The sequence below is a fragment of the Chaetodon trifascialis genome, chromosome 22 (genome assembly GCF_039877785.1).
Source record: "Chaetodon trifascialis isolate fChaTrf1 chromosome 22, fChaTrf1.hap1, whole genome shotgun sequence".
In the NCBI taxonomy this organism is placed as follows: Eukaryota; Metazoa; Chordata; class Actinopteri; order Chaetodontiformes; family Chaetodontidae; genus Chaetodon; species Chaetodon trifascialis.
This window is the reverse complement of record NC_092077.1, coordinates 15,233,344-15,252,877: the sequence shown is the minus strand read 5'-3', so window position 1 is coordinate 15,252,877 and position 19,534 is coordinate 15,233,344. Positions and strand designations below refer to the sequence as shown.

Here is a 19,534-nt window from a genome sequence, read left to right as displayed (position 1 = left end):
CAGGAAGCCAAGTGTGAAGGATGCAATGCAATCAGCGTATGTGTGTCGCTGTGTGTGTGCGAGAGTGTGTTTTTTACATTGTGGCATGTGTGTGTGCGATGTCCCTGATGGGTGTTTTAGCTTCAAATGAGTTCTGTATGTAATGGAGACTTATAGAAAGATAATCCTTCAGAGGAGTGTCAGGATTTATTGGTACCAAAGTAGCAAGCTTAAAATGTTATGTTATATCTCTTTGAACTGTATCTTCTTGGCATGACCTTTGACCTTGAAAGCAGAAGAAATATTGTATCGCTTCTGACTAAATAGCCCACGTGATGCCTGTACCTTTTGGATCGGTCCGCTTTAGACGTGCTCGGCTGTGACGACATGGGTTTTTGTTACAGCCTCACAAAAGAGGCGTAGCCGTGCTGAGAGCTGGTGTTTACACCAACACTGAGGATAAAGGCATCGCTGTCATCATGTCAGGAGCCCCACGCTCCGTCAAGGTGCATCACAGCAGTGCACTGTAGAAAGTAGTGTCCAGGTACAACCAGTGCTCACGAACCGAGCTGCCTGTGGTGCTGTTGAATTATATTGCATTATACCGGGAAGTGCCTCTAGTATTTTTCCCACCCAATGTATATGAATGAAGGTACATATTATATATGGTGATAGAATTTATTGCAGGTCTGTTGTATTAGACTGCATTTGTTTCAGCTTGTTGTACCTAAAACCTGGAAACTAGGTGCAAAAAACACCGTCTGCACATGTTTGGACAGCACTGTAAAGGTGCCCTTTTTCTTTGTGAACAAACAAAAGTACATTCAGTGATACTCAGCAGTCACACGCAAAGTAATAAGCATGAAAGAAAACAACATGACATCAGGTCACAGTCACTTAAAAATTGCCCTCCTGGTGGCTTTAAATCCAGCTGTTTTTCCTCCAGTTCCTCCCATGCAGGGTCACTAAACAGCTGCTCATTCTTCTTATCGTGGCTCCCGAGTATCTCTCTGTTAAAAGACGGCTTGCCGGAGTAATCGTCTCTCTCATCACTGCTGATCCAAGATGAAGCACTTACCAGTGCCCTCCCCTTGTTAGTTTCCATGTGTTGCATCACATCTGTAATATCCTCATTAGAAGCACTGGAGGCTGACGCGGGCTGGCGTATGTTGAGGGAAATTGGGAGTTTTCCACACACTGCTTGTGTAACGGTTAGAAATCGGTGTGGCCTTGCTCTGTTCGCAGGCGAGGGAATGTGACTTTAATGTGGCTGAATCTCTTTCATTTGACTGTCAGAGAGAAGGAGAGATGGTATCAAATCAAAATATTGTCCTCTCGCGCCATTTTCATCTTTGTGCTGCCTTCCATGCTCCCAATCCGCTTCTGTGTTTGATCTCTATTTTTGTCTGTTTTCGGTTGTTAAAGTGATGGAATATGAACACACACGCTCTCCCCGTCTCTCTCCCGCAGACCGAGAATGGCAGTGCCCTCCACGAGGCAGCCCTCTTTGGGAAGATGGATGTAGTTCGCCTTCTGCTTCAGTCAGGTGGGTCTATAAATGTATCCTGGAAACACAGAAACTCTGCGAGTGTGTTTGCTTGTGTGTCTTTCCCTTGTTTTCCCTTCTTATTTTAACCTGCGGCTGGATCCTCTTTCCCCGGATCGTGGTTTGAATTTGCTCTCAGGTGAACTCCAGCTGCTGTTGTAAAATCCTGGACTGCCAGTTTTATTATTGTTTGGCTCATTTTTTTCACTCCTGTCAGGGGGAGGTGCTGAAAGCTCCACAGGATGTGATATGTTGTGTCTCATCATATTGTGGCTCTTTCCCACTGAATAAAAAAAAAAAAATGTGAACATAACTATTAAAACCAATTTAAAAGTGTGGGAAAAATGACCTTTGCACATTAACACTCCTTACACTCAGAGCAGATTGAGTCTGGACCCTGCTGTCCTTTAATACCTCTGCCAACCCCCGCCCACTTTCCTTTAGCACTTCCTGTTTCCCGCAGGACTTCCTGTGCGTGGACATGTCCTCTTGGCCTCGATTTCATTAACATCCTGGATCACGCAGAGCTGCGCTGGCCTGACTCACTGAACTTTAGCCCAACACAACCTTTCAAACACAGTGCGTCCGTGTGTGGGGGGCGGGAGGAAGGGGGGGCTTGTCTTACTAACTACTACATAAACCAGAGTTGACCAAATGTAGGGATGCAGGACGCGCAGCCAGCCAATCATTGTCAGACATGAGCTACGCAGGAAACAGCTGAGGATGTTGAAATATACAGTCAGCACATCAAAGACAGAGAGCTGTGGCATGTTTTGGATTTACTGATGGGAGTTGGCTTTTTTAAACAAGTTATACATTACGCATCAGAGTTCATTCATTCAGTCTCACATCAAAGCCTTTTCTGGTGCTTTCAACCGTGACACGCAGTTTTGATCAGCAGATAGAGTTTCCTCAGTTGCTATGGATATGGATCATTTGATCTGTGAGCTCAGTCGCACTCACAGCTCAGAGGGCTGCACTCATAGAATCTGGAGTTACCGCACCTTACCAATGTTTTATTTCCTATTGAGGCTTCGCCCTCTCACGCTATCACCAGTGGGATAAGGGTGAAGCAGGATGTGGTCCGCGCCTCACTGGGTCCGCACACACAACACACACCCATCACAGGAATCAATAACCAGCCCATACGTCGCCTGTGCGTGCATCACATGTGCCCAGATGGCAGAGAGACAGTACAGTAGCTGATTTTCACCATGAGGGCATGAAACTGGAGAACAGCATCAAACCTACTGCTGTGAAAACCAGAGGGGATCGATACGGATGGACACTGAAGCAGTCCAGCAGCAGCCCTCCATGCACCGAGAGGCATGAGGGCGTCTTTAAAGCATCCCAAATAACAGCCTGACAAAGCTCTCAGTACAGAGGGAGTTCTAGAAAATCATCCTGCAGAGGGGAACAAATGAAAGAGCCATGAGTGGAAAGTAGTGTTCTGTTATTGTTCTTTTCATTTTGTGGCTCAAATGTAGCTTAACTATGTCAAAACAAAGAAGATAATATATGTGGTGTTAATGAGTGAGCTTTGGATTTTGTTGCCCAGAAGGAGAAATAAATGAAAATTCTATTAAATGAAGAGAAAAGCGGTAAAACGTGTGAAAAAGAAAGCACTGGCGCAGTACATCAGGTCTTATGGTGCCCAGCAGTGACTAGACTGACATTTATTTTTCATGTTGAATTGGATCCACGAGCACGAGGAAGGGATTAGACAGGCTAACGGTCAGGTAAACGAGGACTTACGGTGAAAGGTAGACTTTAAATGTTTTTATTGCACAATGTGGAGCTAGTTTGTCTCGCTGGTAAAAGCGTGCACGTTGAGTGAGTGAGTGCTGCTTCATGCAGGAAAACCTCTGGTCTGAAAACTCTGTTTACTGTGAGTAAAGTCTCTTTATGAATTAATAAAATCCACGCTCATCTTTTCCTAACTGCAGCTCATTCATCTTTTTCTGACTGGAGTGGGTGTGTCAGCAGCTCTGGACGCAGCGTACATATGTGATTGGTAGTTCAGTGTGTTTTTGAGTCACAGGGTTGTGGTTTGACCTTTGCCCCGCTGTTCATGTGTGTCAGTGCTCATGCTGTATTTGTGTCTCAGGAATTGAAATCAATCTGAGAGACTGCCAGGGGAGAACAGCTCTGGAGATCCTGAGAGAGCATCCTGCGCCGAAATCCCAGCAGATCACTGCTCTCATCCAAGGTAAGACATGCACACACACACACACGCACACACACACACACACGCTTTAGATTTAGATGAACTTCGCTTGAAAAATTGGGTCATCGCAGAGCAAAAGATAGAAAGTCTTGCACAGTAAACGCAGCACAACATAATGAAGATCACAGATCGTGTATTCACAGTGAGCAGTGGGAGATGTTGAGATCTGGATGTCCTGAGCTTCACAGCGACTCGTGTGCTTTGGATCTTATCATGTGAATTGATGCCTTTGCATGCTAGGTTGTGAAATTTGAGGTAAATTGTGCACAAATGAAAACTGGCTCGACTTAAAAATGTTTGGCATGTGGCTGCAGAGTACGACATTGTGGCCGCTGCTGTGAGCGGATGTGATCCAATTTAGAAATCTTGTTTTCCAGGAAGTTTATCTTCTGTTTGGGAAACAATGGGAGCTCTATGCGTTAGCCTCGATTTTCCCACAATGCAGCGCTCTTCCCACATCTCTTCCATTGTCCTATTGGCCGAGCTGGATCTTGAAAAACGTGGCTGTTGATGAGCTTTTGGAATTTGTGATAGAGTTCATAGCTGCTAATTGTTTTGCTGTTGTTTTTCATTTTAATGGGTAAATCAAGTGCAGCTCGGCGGAATATTTGGCATCTACTGTATGTTGAATTTACTAAAAACCCTGATATGGTACGCGCTGTTTTGACGCAGTTTTTTTTTCTAAGCATTTGTAATGAATGTCCAGGATTGTGCACAATGACAGAAGCACAGCCTTGTAACAGTGACTGGTGTATAAGATGTGTGGGCACAGATCGTTCAGGAACAGCAGGACCAGGCTGTGCACAGATTTTTATACATATGTCACTCTTATTACTCTACATGCACTATACGCTGCTCTGCTGAATTGTATCAGGGCTGCCTTGCCATTGAATGTTTACACTTTTATAAGGATTAAACCACTGTTCAAATGTGATCTGAGCAGGTTTAATTGCACCGGCTGAAACTTGAATATGGACATGTTTGACAAACACGGGCTTATTGCTACTAGCAGACTGGGGCATTAAAGTCATCAGTTTTTAAAGTCTTTCCAATGAAACCAGGCTGTTAGGATGAGGAACGACTGTTCAAAGGGTTTAAATGTATAAGCATGCTTTGGGAATGAGCATGCTCTTTGGAGCTGCCAAAAAAATACTGTTCTGGAAGCACCACAGAACCTCAGGAAATGCAAAAAAAAAGAAGAGATTTTGCTTTTGAACGTGGCTTCAGCTAACAGTTATTTTCATTATCATTCAACCTGCAGATTCTTTTCTCAATTGCTCGAGTCATCCTTTCGTCTGTAAAATGCAAATACGGTAAAAATGGCCCAAGGTGAAGTGTTCTCATTCTTTGTTTTAGCAAACCAGCAGCTTAAACAACAAATGTTGACATTTCAGAAGCTGAAATTGGAGGATGCTTGGCATTTTTGAAAGTGATTAACCAATAAAAAAATAACTGCTGATTAATTTCCTGCCTGTTGACAAAAAGTTTTCAGCTGTACTTTACGCTAATTAAATGTCTGCCTGTGTGTGTGACCAGTGATTGTTAGTTTGAGTTCGCTCCACAGTCCCCGGAGACCCAAAGATTCTCCAGATTGCACCTTCCAAAGACAGCGTTGTCCTGAGGTGATTACGAGGCTCAGTATGAACTCTGTAATCTGTGGCTTGGAGGCCTTCACTATCTGTCCTTGTGTAATCTCTGGGTTTATGTAAGGCACGTAGTTACAGATGATTTAAAGAGAGGGAGATAAAGGCAGACACAAATGGAGCGAAAGAGGGATGAGGAAAATATGTCAGAGCCTAAATTAACAGCGAGCTAGTCTTAACTAGGAGGCAAAGATAGAAAGGGGAACACGGGCTGAATCCCAGGAATGTTGCACATTGGCCACAGCTAGAAAATAACACATCTAAATCTGACATTAAACCAGGGAAAGCACAGGGACGCGACGGGCACAGCAGTGAAGCTGTACCTTGTGATTCCAGTTTCTGAATCTGCTCTGAGGATATGTTAAGAGTGGGGAGACTGCACTCATCAATAATTCTACATTAACAATCAATCAAGTCACAGTGTGTAATGTTAAAGAGGCTGTGAAGAAGAAGAACAAACTGAGAATGATCTGATTCAGAAGCTCCTCTTTAGCGTCTTTCAGCTGGGTTTTGGTACAGCCCACGTCCTGAACATGGTGGTGCATTTATCAGCTAAAGAGCTGGATGTTTCCCTCAGGAGATGTCTGAGAGAAGAACAGCTCAAAGGATCATCTGTTTGCGAACACCTTAGCCACAATCAATCAATCAATCAATCAATCAATCAACCTTTATTTATATAGCACTTTTCATACACAATGAAATGCAACACAAAGTGCTTTACGAGAGTTAGAAACAATATAAATGAAAACAGAACAACATTAAAAACACATCCCTCCCACCCTCCGTATGTACTAACACACACCCTCAACTACATGCACACACACACACACACACACACACACACACACACACACACACACACACACACACACACACATTACTGACACACGTCAAGTGGCCAAACAAATCAAAACAAATCAGTTGTTGCTGCTGACAGTTTCACATACAATGCGTTTTGTACGAGCTAGTTCCAGCTCATTAAAGCTACGTGATGTATGCAAGCCTCTGAGTGGAAACCTTCTGGATGTCTTACCTTCTATTTTGCACACATTTCGCCAACATTCAACTTGACATACTTCACATCTTTGGGAGATAGCGGTGCTAGAATTTAAAGTAAGGTTTGGTGGGTTTGAACAAAGCTGGACTGCGCAGGATGACCTTTTGCTGACTGATCGCTTACAGGTCAGCAGGGCTGAAGAGGATAAATGTATTCCTCTTTACGTCCTGCTGCTCAAACCCTGAGTCCTTAATATATCTATTCAAGACTACACTTATGAAACTGAAAGACTTTAAGATGTCCAGAGTCAAAGGTGGAAATACTGTTACAGACATGAATGGACCCCTTGTGGCTTTTAAAATGCCAAATATCCATGAGATAGTAGACACTGGACAGGAATGGCGGTCATCGAAGCCTAATCTCAGCAAACCAGCGCTGGAAAACAGAGAGATTTGGACTTCGGCGTAAATGGGAGACTGAATGTGGTTGTTCGAGCGAGGAAGAAAGAGAGAGGGAGAGAAAAAAGGACACAGCTGTGACTTTGTAAAAAGATCAGCTGCATGCCATTTCCTGTTGGAGAGGCGATGGAAAAGGACACACACACACACACACACACACACTCGAAGAGCAAAAGACCTGTCATTTACTCAATTGTAGCAGCTGAGGGGCTTCCTGGTTGCCACAGGCGCCTAATTATGAATAGATTCTCATTTGATTTGCAGCGCATGACTCATCCTACTGTTCAAATTCATTAACAGTTCGCCTTTTACTGCCCAGCAGCAACCGGCCGTGTACTGCGATGCGGTGCAGCAGTTTAACACCGAGACGCCAGGTTGTACGTCTTCTGCTGTTTATGAAGTATGAGTGCGGAGGAATAAAACTGTCAAAGCGTTTTAAGTCTTCCTCTGACTCTCTGATTCTCATACTTAGTATAATTGTATGCAAATATAGTTGTATATCATGATTATAGAGCTGAAGGTTCATAGTAGTGGAAACACACACACTTGCTTGACATTAATAGGGTTCCTCATTAGGACTCTGCAGGGAATCTTCCACATGATTTCACCTTGTAAGTGTCTTCAACTGCTAATGCCTCACTTATGTAAGCGAGTTTATTATCCAGCCTTCTGCTTATTTTCTGCCCCCACACCTGAGCCTGTGCTTGCTCTCCTCCCCGCCCTGCCGTCTTGCCTCTTTTTCTTTTCCCACATAATTCTTCTCTTTCTCTTCTATGAACAGCAGAGTGCTCTATTAGCAGAAGCTGCGAAGTGAATTTGCAGTTCGTGGAAAAGTGCGAATTGAATGCAGCACAAGCTGTTTACCATGCTGATGGCCGTGCTATTATATTGATCCAGTAAAATGCCTCTGAAATGCTTTTCCTCCCCCATCCTTCCCCGCCGTCACACTCCCCTCCCGTCCTGTGTGTCTTTCTCCTCCTCTCTCTCCATCTTCTTACCCCGTTTCCCCCGTTGTCTCCACGTCTCTGTAGAATACATGAGCGACGAGATGGAGAGGAGGAGTATCATGGAGGAACCCGTTCGCAAGTGTCCCATCCCTGCACCTCGAACCTCTGTTCCCTCACCCTCTGCCTCCCCCTCCCTCAGACACAAGAGTGAGTAAAAACACACACATGCAAAATGATGGAACAGCCACAGTACAGTCTGTTGGTTCACAATGTGCTCAAAGACAAAGTGGTAGAAAATAAGTCTGTTTTTTAAAGACTGAAGGCAGCAGGACGGATTTTAAATAACAAATCACACTGGAAAAAAATAAATTTTGCATGAGATTCAGAATAGGTTTTAAAATACGGCTCAATATTTCAGATAGAAAGAAATATACTGGAGGCCAACTCTGCAGAATTAATCTTCCATACAAAATCTACTTCAAGTGGATTTTTGTGCATTCATATATTCATCATGTGGTGAAAAAAATATCTTTAAACTTCTTTTGAAGTATCATTCATTTTTGCAATTTGGGCAAACAATGCAATAGAAGTCCAGCCATGGAGAGCAGCTCCTTCAGTGGAGACAACAGTTACTACTCCTCTGAGCAGCCGTACGTGTTTCCTGTCCAGCGCTGCCCCCTGTGTTGAGAATAGGACACTGCAGCAAGCTGAGCTCCCGCTGATCCACTCTGCACTCTCACTGACTGTCAGCAGATACCATAATTACCTCAGGGACTCTTAGAGGGGGGTGAGAGCAAGTGATTAGCACAGTTTGCTCCTCAGAATGTGCCTGAATACGACTTTGAGCACATCAGCAGTGCAGAGGGGGCTCGGGGGAGGTGCTTTGCCACCATTAGTTCTGTCTTCTTCATCTTGTGTACTGCACAGTGTGTTTTGGTGGCGCAGTCTGTTTCATGTGACCATTTTTGGCTTCATCCTGATGCTTTAAGGAACTTTGGATGTATTTCTTACTTTCCCCCCCTCCTCTCTCCCTCTTCCTCCTCTCCCCAGACGATGCTGTGACGAGCGAGCTCTCCAAACTGCTCCACGAGATCAAGAAGTGCAGAGACAGGGACTACTCCTTCGAGGAGCTCTGCCACACCATCTCCTCCCACTCCATGGACAGCTTTGGCAGCGGACGGCTCTCTGACGAGGAGCGCCCCGATCGACCCAACGGCACCCTGACCCGCGTCACCAAGGTGAAGGAGTTTGGTGTTTAGGAGAAAGTTACAATGCTGTATTATCCCTGATGTCTGCAAGAGCATCTTCCTCTTGTGAGTTAAGACATCAGAACTTGCATCATGAAATAAAAAGTTGGATCCAGCAGCAGTAATGTTGGTGGCACAGAGGTAATCACAGCCACCCAACATCAGAACTTTACCTGGAAACCAAGTTATTGCTTAGTCACAAAGGGATTAATCGACAGCAAATTGGGCATTTATCGAGCAAAAAAAGCTGACAATTAGTGGTTTCAGCCTCTTAAATGTGAAGATTTGATGCTTTTCCATGTGTTCTGTCACTGTAAACTGAGTATTTTGGGGTTTTTCTGCTGCAGTTGGCCAAAAAAAAAAAAATGAAGAGGTCACCTTGGACTCTCAGTAGCAGCCACATTAAAACTGTTATTTGTGGTTACAGTGTTTTGAGTGCCACTTAATAACAGGTTATACAAATGCCAGCAAGCATTTTGTATCTTTTTATAAAACGAATTATCAAGGGAGATGATGCAAGCGTTCACACAAATTGCTCTCACGATGTGGCATTTCAACAAAAACTCCTGTCATTTCGAATATGTGCGCAGAAACACCTTCACCGTGTGGTACGTTATCAGTGCCGCACAGATGCACAGCCTCTTCATTCTGTCCTCGCATTTGATCATTTGCGGACAGAAAACCCACACAGACCACACGTTTCTGCTGCGTGAGGTGCATGAAAGCAGGCTTTTTCTCTGTTACACTAAAAGCATTTCCCTATGCATGTCATTCTTCATGATCATTTCTGAGGTTTTATCACACAACAAAGGATCCAGATGTGTCACAGTAACGCATGTGAGAGCGGTAGTGGTCATAAATGCTTGTACTTTGTCTATTCTGACAACAGGGGGCAGTATGAGATAGACTGATGCTGCTGAGCTGGCTCCTCCAATTGAGTATTCATGAGTTGTTGGTGAAACACAGCAGCTTCTGTTTGTTATTTGCCTGAATTTGTTTAGAATTGTAATTGTTATTTGTGCTCAAACAGCTGTTCGCAGCCTGCAGACATTGTTTTCCTTGACCTTGCTTTCTTCTCATTCGGTACCTTTTTATACTGAAATATTGTTAGTCGTTTTCCCTCTCAGTAACGCACACAGAGGATTAGACCTGATAGGTTTGAGGTCCGGTTGGGGGGGTTAAACAGCTGACTTCTATCAGTGCTCGCCGACCAGCCAATCACAGCTGCAGTTTATTTCTAACATCCAGCGCAGCGCGACCAAGACCTGCTGAGCTTTTTCAATTCCAGCATCCAGGAAGTCAGACGCACCGCAGGACACTGAGGTCATCTATCGCACTGCCCCCCCCCCCCCCACCTGAGCCTTTAGAAGCATACGCACACACACGCACACACACACGCACACAGAAGCATCCAAAGCAATGCCGTTGTGTGCATCTGTGCTTCTCGCTCGCTTGTTACGGCATGTCTGTTTCCATTTCTCTTTTCCTCCTTCTTGTTCACCAGCGTACGGCAACACACACACACACACACACACACACACACACACACCCCCCGGTGACAGAATATTGTGACACTGATCAATAGCTCATCATTATTTTCACGTCTGTCATGAGCGCCATACGAAAGCGAAGCGAGGCTTGTTTACGTACAGTGCAGCAGGTGCTCAAACCTGCTTACACACACATGCGTGTACGTTAAGTGCGCATACACACACGTGCACACACACACACCTCCTCTGACTTAGGCTGTAATTATCTCAATCCATCTTGTCTGTCTGTCTGTCTCTCTGTCTCTCTCTCTCTCTCTCTCTCTCTCTATAAGTACCAATTTGTATTCCATTACTGACATTCACAGTGTGGATGTGTGTTTATGTGCCCCAAGGCTACTGCCTGTGCATGTGGCCGGAGCCGTTAGTATGTGATTCGATGTGTCTATTTCACATGAATAAAACATGCAGAAACCTACGACAGCGCCACTCGAACAGACGCACACACGCATACAGAACGGACGTAAGCGCAGGCTTGCCTTGGTACCTGTTGTGTGTAAACCCAGCAGTAATGAAGTTGCCTGTTTGTGTGTCTTGTATTCAGATGAATACGTCAGTATGTGTGCTCACTGTTTTACTAACTCTGGTAATATTTTCTGCATATATTCCTACAGTATCTTTGAATTTTCCTTACGAGCACAAAGGCTGCCACCAAAGATATAACTATAATATTTAGTCTTCAATTGACTAATTTGATCATTTTGTCAGGAAATAGACCAATAACGTACTAACTCATTGTCCCTGAACCCAAGGTGATGTCTTCAGGTTGCTCATTTTGTCCGACTAACAGTCCAGGAGTGTCAGTTTATTAGTCTAATAAATGAATTCACAGAGTCACATGTGGAAATATTCTGGCTCTACATGCTGTTTTCCACACTCGCTCGCTTCAGATCACATGATCTTTTTCACATGTCAATTCTGAACAAGCCTTCACACACAGAAAAAAAACACACATCCTGATGTAGGGAAGTAGCAGAAACTCCCAAAATAGTAACCTCTCCCTGTAAGGGTTTCACATAGACATCTAATGTAATATTGATCAGTAATGCAGCCTTCAGGAATGAATAATTAATGGTGTCCTTTGTATTGAACACAGCCTGCTATCTGATTTTTACTGTAATGAAAGGATGTGTCTCTATTGTCCGCGCATACAGTGCAGTATGTGCGTGTACGTGAGGCTGCGGTCCGCTTTACATCAATCAATATTCCGGTGTTGCAGAGGGCCCTTTGCAATCTGGAGCGATTGGTGACCTTTTGATTTCAGCTTCATTTTCTGCCTCCATCTCCAGTCTCGCTGTCGCGTTGGCTCTTCCCATCTGTCCTCCCTCCCTCCCTCTGTGTCTTCTCTGTGTAATTTCTCACAATTTCCTTCTTAAGCTTTTCCATCAAGCACGTTTTCCTGTCTTCAACATGTCCCCAAGTTCCCCCCTTAACCCTCTTCACCTTGTTTTCCCTGCCGCCTCTCTTCGCTCTGATGGTGGTTTGTCTTCCGTCGTCATCGGACCTCCCTCCGCTCTCTCCCTCTTTTTCCTCTGGTGTTGCGTATCAGACACTGCTGTGATATCCGATACGCCTCTATGTAATCTGCCGCGACCTGCGTCCTTTGCTGCATTATATGGTTCACTGAGATATCAGGTGGGCTGCGTGCGCCCTCTGACACCTCATGCCACAGTGCTCGTCCACACACCTGGCTCCTGGGAGCCAAAGAGCCCCAGGAAAGGACACAGTGTGCAGGAGTGTGCGTTGAAGCTCTTCTGCTGTTCCTGCACCTTTCTCCTTTTCTGGTTAACTCATTGTGGCATCCAGCGCAGCAATGCAAAGCCATTTCTTCTTTAAATCAGGATTGTTTTTTCAGCATCTGGACAATCATTGAAACTCTCCCAACCAGTAAACAAAACCTCAATATGAAATGAAATGACTAAAAGAAGGATTTTTGGCACGTACTTTTAGCTCAGTTATGGTCTCCACCAACTCCTGACGGAAACTTCTCACTTCTAAGCTGCTATATGCTCCACAATATTCACTATCTAGTCACTATATGTGTCTGTCTGTCGACTGGCGCTGGGTGGGAGGCCGACAGTGGGTTTATTAGTGCTTTATCGCTGAACGCTGCTGAATATTGTGGCTGGAAACAACACCGTGAGAGCCGTGAGACTGAACCAAAACAGTAGATTTGTGAGAAACAATGGACTGTTAGACTCAGTCAGCAGTCTGCAGAGCTGAGGAGAATGGCAGAGTCGGGTGATAAATCTCTTCGAGTGACCGCTTTGAGTCACACTTTTTCATCTTTTCATCCGTCCGTTATTGTAAAAATATTGATTATAGCACCTTTTCTTGATGGAATGCTAAATCCATATACACACTTTGTTTCAATTCCCCGTTCTTTGCTCTTAGATAATACAGCTTCTCAGGGCATGCAGACCTTACAACCTTTGACCTCCTTCCTATTGGTTACTCATCATGTTGGCGTCCTGGGAGTCGAATAGTTTATTTATTTTTTTCCACCCTTGCCCTCACAGCGGCTGACCCCGCCTCTCCCTCCGGCCCTGGAGGAGGCCGAAGCAGAAAAGACTTGCGGCCCCACTGGATTCTGGGAGGCCCTGACACCCTGCAACGGCTGCCACAACCTGGGCTTTTCCAGCCTGTCACAGGTATACACACACACACACACACACACACACACACACACACACACACACACACACACAGAGCCTGAGTGAACCTGCTTTAACTGGTCAACTCTCAATTAAACTACAGCAGATATTTTCACTCCAGTATGCATCATCTTTTACAGTGTGCATCTAACGGGCTTGTATAACACACTCATCATATCACTTCATAATCAACATATAAGTTTGTCGCATGTGTGGATGCAGTACACACACACACACACACACACACACACACACACACACACACACACACACACACGCTGCTTCAGCACAGTGAAATTACAGGCTAGTAATATTTCCATTGTTCTGAGTGAATACTTTGACTGTTACCTTGGGAACGCAGTGAATGAGGCAGCTCTGGACGCTCTGCTCAGCATCCGTCCTTTTCTCGTCGCACGCTTGCTTCTGTCTGTATTTCACACTCACCTTCGTTCTCCTTATTAGAATTCTCAAGAAAAGCTCTCCAGTTTTCAAGCTTTTGCCTTTTAGGAGCAGGACTTGCTTCGTGAACTTTGAATGAATAGCATTCAGCTGAAATGTCTGATTGGATGAGATCACATGAAAGGACGATCATCCCTGTGGGGGAAATGTGAATGTTGCAGCAGGAAAGGAATACAAAGCAGTTTATGTATAGATGCGACTTTCACTGTTGGGCTGATATCCTGTTTTGTCGGGGACCGATTTCTTATCCTGTCAGAGAACTAATGTGAAGCAGTTTTATGTGCACAGCTGATCTCGAAGCTCTGATATGCTCCGTGTTTGTATATTGTTAATACCAATTTAGAACCAGAAAATTATCCACACACATATGCATGAATGCTGTACAGCATTACAAAAAAGATGCGGTACATCTTTCCATATTCATGAGCTTCAGGCCCTCAGCAGTAAGCTGCAGTTGAAAGGATTTTTACTTGAACCTGCAGAGCAGAACCTTCGTCTTCCCCTTCTGGCAGTGGGAGTAATTACACCATCGTGCTACTACACTTCCTGCAGTGGTTGCCTACTCTGTCGCTACCCTTACTTTCCCTTCAGCTCTGTCAAACCAATCATTAGCTTGGTTTCCATCCATATGTGCAACATTTCAATTTTAGTCGAATTTCAAGGAAATCAGCCAAAGAAAATGTGAATTAAGGCATGCTTCCAACCTCCACCGCGCCGGGATGATTGGAGTTGGTTCGTCATTTCAAGTCTGTGGTCAGAAAGCCTTTAATATGTATGACATGTAACCATCATGTGCAAATCTGAACCTGTGAAAAAATGTAGAAAACGCGATAGAAATGTGACTTTTCTGTTTGTTTCCTTTGCTAATGAGAGGAAGGTTGCATCAGATCTGTGTGGAGAGATGTGGAGCGATGAAAAGGGTGTTTCTGTCTCCCATCAAGAGCATTAATTCTTTTGAAAAAGGCGAAAACCACCTAAAGAAAGTGGAAAACTTTGAAATTTCCTGTTTACATCAACCCTTTCTAATAAGATACTTCAAAATGCACATGAAAATATGTTGATGGAAACACGGCTTCATTTATATGTAAATGTCCTGCACTCCAGCTCCATTTAAGTACATATTTAACTTGGTAAATGTGTACACACTTCGTACATATTCTCTTTTTTTCCTCCATTTGAATCATTTATTTTTTCTGCAGTCATTTGAATGTTTTTGCTGTTTTAGTCTTAATATGTTCCCTTATTGAATTTCCCCCAAGGGATTAATAATGTTCATCCTCTCAGTACTTAATTCTGCAATTGGAAAGTGCAAATTCCACACAAAGAGAGAGATTTATCACATATTTAAATATATACTGTACTTTAATAGTGCACATTAAAATACTGTACGTTAGTACTGCAAATCAGTAAAATGAAAGATTAATACTCTTTTACTCTACGTTGGGCACTGAGCGGAAGAGGTTAGAGGTTTGTTATGTAATGAGTTGAAACAGCATATGGAAGCACGTTAGGTCCTAATCTACATGTGCTGAACTAGAGGGTCTGAAAAGGGTCTGAAGTTTCAACCAGAAAACCCAAACGAAAGCCGAAGCAATACTGGATTTAAAGATGGCAGCTGAGGAGAGTTGTGTGGTTTCACAGTCGATCACCTCAGCAGGTATTTGTCGACTGGCTCCACTGTCATGACAGAAGAAAAAGAGACAAGTATATTTATTAGCCTGAAGGGAAAGGACAGAGAAACTTTTGTTCCTGAGTATAAACACTGATTTGAGCGGTGCGTTGCATGAAATGTTGGAATTAAAGTTTAAATAGATTAAAAACAGGCGTTACCTCTCAGTTCCAGTGTGTGAAGTATTTTACCTTGAACCAAAACTCTAGAAAAGCGAGCTGAATCCACATTCTCCTCCACTCCTGCTCCATCTCTCACTCTTCCTTCCGTCCTTCCTCCCCCCTAAGCCCTCCGTGCTGCCTGTATAAATGTGGTTAAGTGTGTGCAGATGAGATTGTTTAGCGGCGAGGTGCATGCTGGCTCAAACAGCAGGACATCTGACATTTACAACACAACAGACCCTCTGTCTTGTACACTGGCAGCGTGCCTGGCTGACTGGCATGCTGCCTGGAGAGGTTTGCACCTGGATGTGTGCGTGTGTTTGTGTGCGTGTGCGCTGATATGTTGATGCATCACAAAAAAGGAATATCTGTGTTTAAATGTGAGCCTGGGGGTGTGCAGAGCATATGTGGTGTTATCCGCTTCGGCGTGCGCGCGTCTGAATGTGGCGCGCCGTCATTTTGAATTTGCGTGGGTGGGTTTTAAAGAAGAGGACGGAGAAAAGAAGGAACAGCGTTAGCGAGGAAAGAGACATTCAGTTACATAATTAAGTGCTAATTTGTCCCGTGTAATTGTGAATAAACAGAGTTAGTGTAAAGACAGAAGCCGGTGCAGCCTGAATGGACAAAGTTTTCCATCCCATCCTCTCGTCTCATCATCCCACATGAGATCTGCCAGCCTCGTTCTGCTCTCCCTTCTTTTCTGTCGTCCCTCTCTCTCCCATGTTCACCTCTCCCTCTCTCTGCCTCGTTTATCTTTCACTTTACATCTCAGCAGAAGCGTCTTAACCTTTGTATGGCTTGTCAGAGCGCCCAGTTTCCTGGTTGTCCAGCTGTCACTCAAGCCTGTCAGTCAAAGAACTGGACTCGTCTAAACAAGCGATGCAGACGAGGTCGCTGCTCTGAAAACTTCAGCTGACCTGACCTGAGATTCGCCGGGCGAAACAGATCGAGTTCTTTAAAGTCTGTGTGAAGCCAAGTGGATTTCTGTCACTGGCATCTATATTAACTGCTTTCTTTCACTGGAAAAATCATGCAAAAAATGTCATTTTTGTACCCCAGCAGCTTATTACTTGTCTCTTATTTAATCATGAATAATTAATTTAGAGCAGAAGAAACAAGCTCTGAGGGGGGGTCATATTTCTAACTGTGTGCTGTTGGTGTCACATACAATACAGTACCGCACCACACTGTATACTTAAATGCTTTGAAACGCCTCTCCATATAATGCATTACAATATAACAGCACCACAAACTGAATCCTCCTCCTCTGGACACATTTTCAGCAAAGACAGGATATAACCTTCAGGGCAGCAGTGTTTACTGCAGAAACAGCGTATTAGCCTGCATTAGCTTGATCTCGGTGTATTAAAGAAACTGGAATCTGAGTGTGTGTTCCTGTATTTGGGCTGCATATGTCTGTGTGTGTGCACGTGCCTAGCAGATGCATGCACAAATCATGTGATTGCTTCTGTGTGTGTGTGTGTAATACTTTGCATTAGATGAGCCAGAAAGAGTGCACTGTGTTCCAAGCGAATGAATTTCATATTTTAGTCATTACAGTCGGTCACATGTTTGTGTTTGTGTGTGCGTGTGGCACGCGTGCCTGCATGAGGACACGCCCCTCGCTGTGAATTTTCCTCCATGTGAACGTCGACTGACGCCGCAGCGTGCGTGGAGGAGGTTTCCTCTGCGCCGCTGACTTGAACAAAGACCTCACTTGCGGAAACCTTGAAAGCAAACCAGAGCATGAAAGGGGAGAAAGAGAATGAACGAATGCAACACAAAGATCCAAGTGGAGAGGGGTCGGCCAGGTTGCCAGGCAACCCACGAATTCATGCCATATCAGGCGTGGGATGCCCACCATTGACAAATTTCGGTCGCCATCAGCACAGGTGCGTCAGAGTGCCGCGCAAACACACACACGTCAGTGTTTCCCGGCTGCGTGTCCCAGCTTCATTCCCCTCTTTTCACCACCTCAACGTCCTCCTTCCTGTTTTAGTCGCTCCAAACTCAGACTTCCCCCTCAGTTTTCTCCTTCTCCAGCTCTCTTTTCCTCTCTCGAGTGGGTGGCTGCTGACCTTTAGCGTTCTCAGCCCGGGGAGTTTTGGAGGGGGGCAGGTCAGTGTTGCACTCGGCGGAGGTTAAGATCAGAAACCTAAGGGGGCCCTCGAGGATGTTCAGGGGCCTCACAGGACGTCTGGGATTATGTGGAGAGTTTCGAAGCCTGTAAATGAAGGAGCTCATATGTTCTGTGGGAGGATGACTTTATCAGTCTGGTGCTTTATTTCATCGTCGAGAGTTTGGCTGCAATGATAATGCCATTAAAGTAATAGTTTGAGTAGCTGTTTGCAGTCTTTATGATTTACCGTGAAGACATGGGAGTGGTGTTCTCATCTTGCTCTTGGGAAGAAAGTGAATAGCTTGTTTTATATAATGTCAGAAAATTCAAAAAAGCAAAGTCGAAAAGTTGAAAACATAAAATTTTGCAATAAGAATTAAGATTCAAGACTCCATTAAATGAGCACTTTGTGGAAACAGTGGCCACGTCTCAAATCACTCCCTTGTCCACTCGTTCGCTCCTTTCCTAAATAAAGCACACATTAAATTCAGATTTCTGACACGTGCAGCACTTATCATCATTCTGACACTCTGGCAGCCTTCCAGCTGCTGTCAATCAAGCGTGCACACGCCCCCTCCAGCCTGCTGAGATGAAAAAGTGGTTTTCAAAACACCTTTCTTCATTTTCATAATGAAAACTATTAACACTAAATTAAAAAAAAAAGCACGGTGACATTATTTTTGACTACAAAAAGCATGACTGAATGTAAATTCAGTTTAATATTGATCCCTCACTGTCTATTTCAAATGGAAATACTCACTTTAAGGAATCAATTATACTGTTTTACGGTCATTCTTCATTTCATAGTTTTTTCATTGCAAATACAAGTAGAACAATCTTTTTTTTGCAAGCATATCTTTATCTACATAAAAATAAATGGAAGAATAAAAAGTAAATGCAGTTTGCCACATAAGAAATTTTTTAAAGAGCATCAGCATGACATCATCAGATAGCTGCTAAGAAACAATTGTTTGACGGAAAATTAATCAGCAACCATTCAGATAATCATTTAACCGTGTCACTCAGGATTTCATGCATTTTTGTCACATATTAAAACACACTGAATGTCTTATTAGTTCAAACTGACGGTTGAATAAAACTAGTCATTTGATGATGTCACTATTTTCTGATATTTTATGATCCAATTCTGACAGTTCCAGTGCTTTTAAACAGCGCAGAGCATATTTATTTGGGTAAAAGATGTGATTTTTAATTTCTCAAGGATGCTTCTGTCTTTGTTCTGTTAATTATATCTTTCACTTAATTATTAATTTAATTAGCTGAAAACACACATGAAACCTCCCGTTCTCCGTCTGCACTTCAAGTTCTCGTTCACGTCTTTATGCCCTGCAGACTCTGCAGCTGTCGCCTTCATCACACACCTTCAGTATGGCGCTTTCACTGAAAGAGATTGGCACACACATCCAGCCTGCTGCCCTTTAGTACTCGGAGATGCTCCCTGTGTGTGTGTGTGTGTGTGTGTGTTTGTGCAGTGTGATATCCCGCTGAAGTTCAGATATCTTCTTGTCCTTGAGGTAAACAGGAAAAGGGAGAAAAGATTGGAGAAAGAGGAGTACAGTAGGAGCCAGGAAAAAGTACATCCCACAGTATTACTACTACTGTGTAATACAACACAACAACCACGCCTCTGGTGCTGAAGTGCTCTTGAGCCAGGCGGCCGAGCCTAAAATGCCTCTGAGGCACCAACAGAATAATGGAATGAAGCGATCATTTAGTGTTGATGCGTCGAAACCAAGTTAACATCCCAGGGATTAACGTGCAAAACACACACACAGGTGACAGAGGGAGATAAGGGGAACATTAGCTTCTTGTGTATTTCTGCATAAATGACTTAAAGAAGTTGTAATTAGGCTTTTCTGC

General features: G+C 44.0%; 1 protein-coding gene across 3 annotated transcripts in view; it reads left to right on the top strand.

Annotated features, from left to right (window-relative positions):
- The window catches only part of anks1b (ankyrin repeat and sterile alpha motif domain containing 1B), a 204,887-nt gene that overhangs the window by 79,752 nt on the left and 105,601 nt on the right, over nucleotides 1-19,534 (top strand). For all 3 annotated transcript variants that reach the window (XM_070992162.1, XM_070992161.1, XM_070992160.1), the window contains exons 6-10: nucleotides 1,450-1,525; nucleotides 3,633-3,734; nucleotides 7,882-8,004; nucleotides 8,848-9,035; nucleotides 13,111-13,242. In XM_070992162.1, the coding sequence (XP_070848263.1) occupies nucleotides 1,450-1,525; nucleotides 3,633-3,734; nucleotides 7,882-8,004; nucleotides 8,848-9,035; nucleotides 13,111-13,242 (621 nt within the window). The remainder of the gene's footprint in view (nucleotides 1-1,449; nucleotides 1,526-3,632; nucleotides 3,735-7,881; nucleotides 8,005-8,847; nucleotides 9,036-13,110; nucleotides 13,243-19,534) is intronic.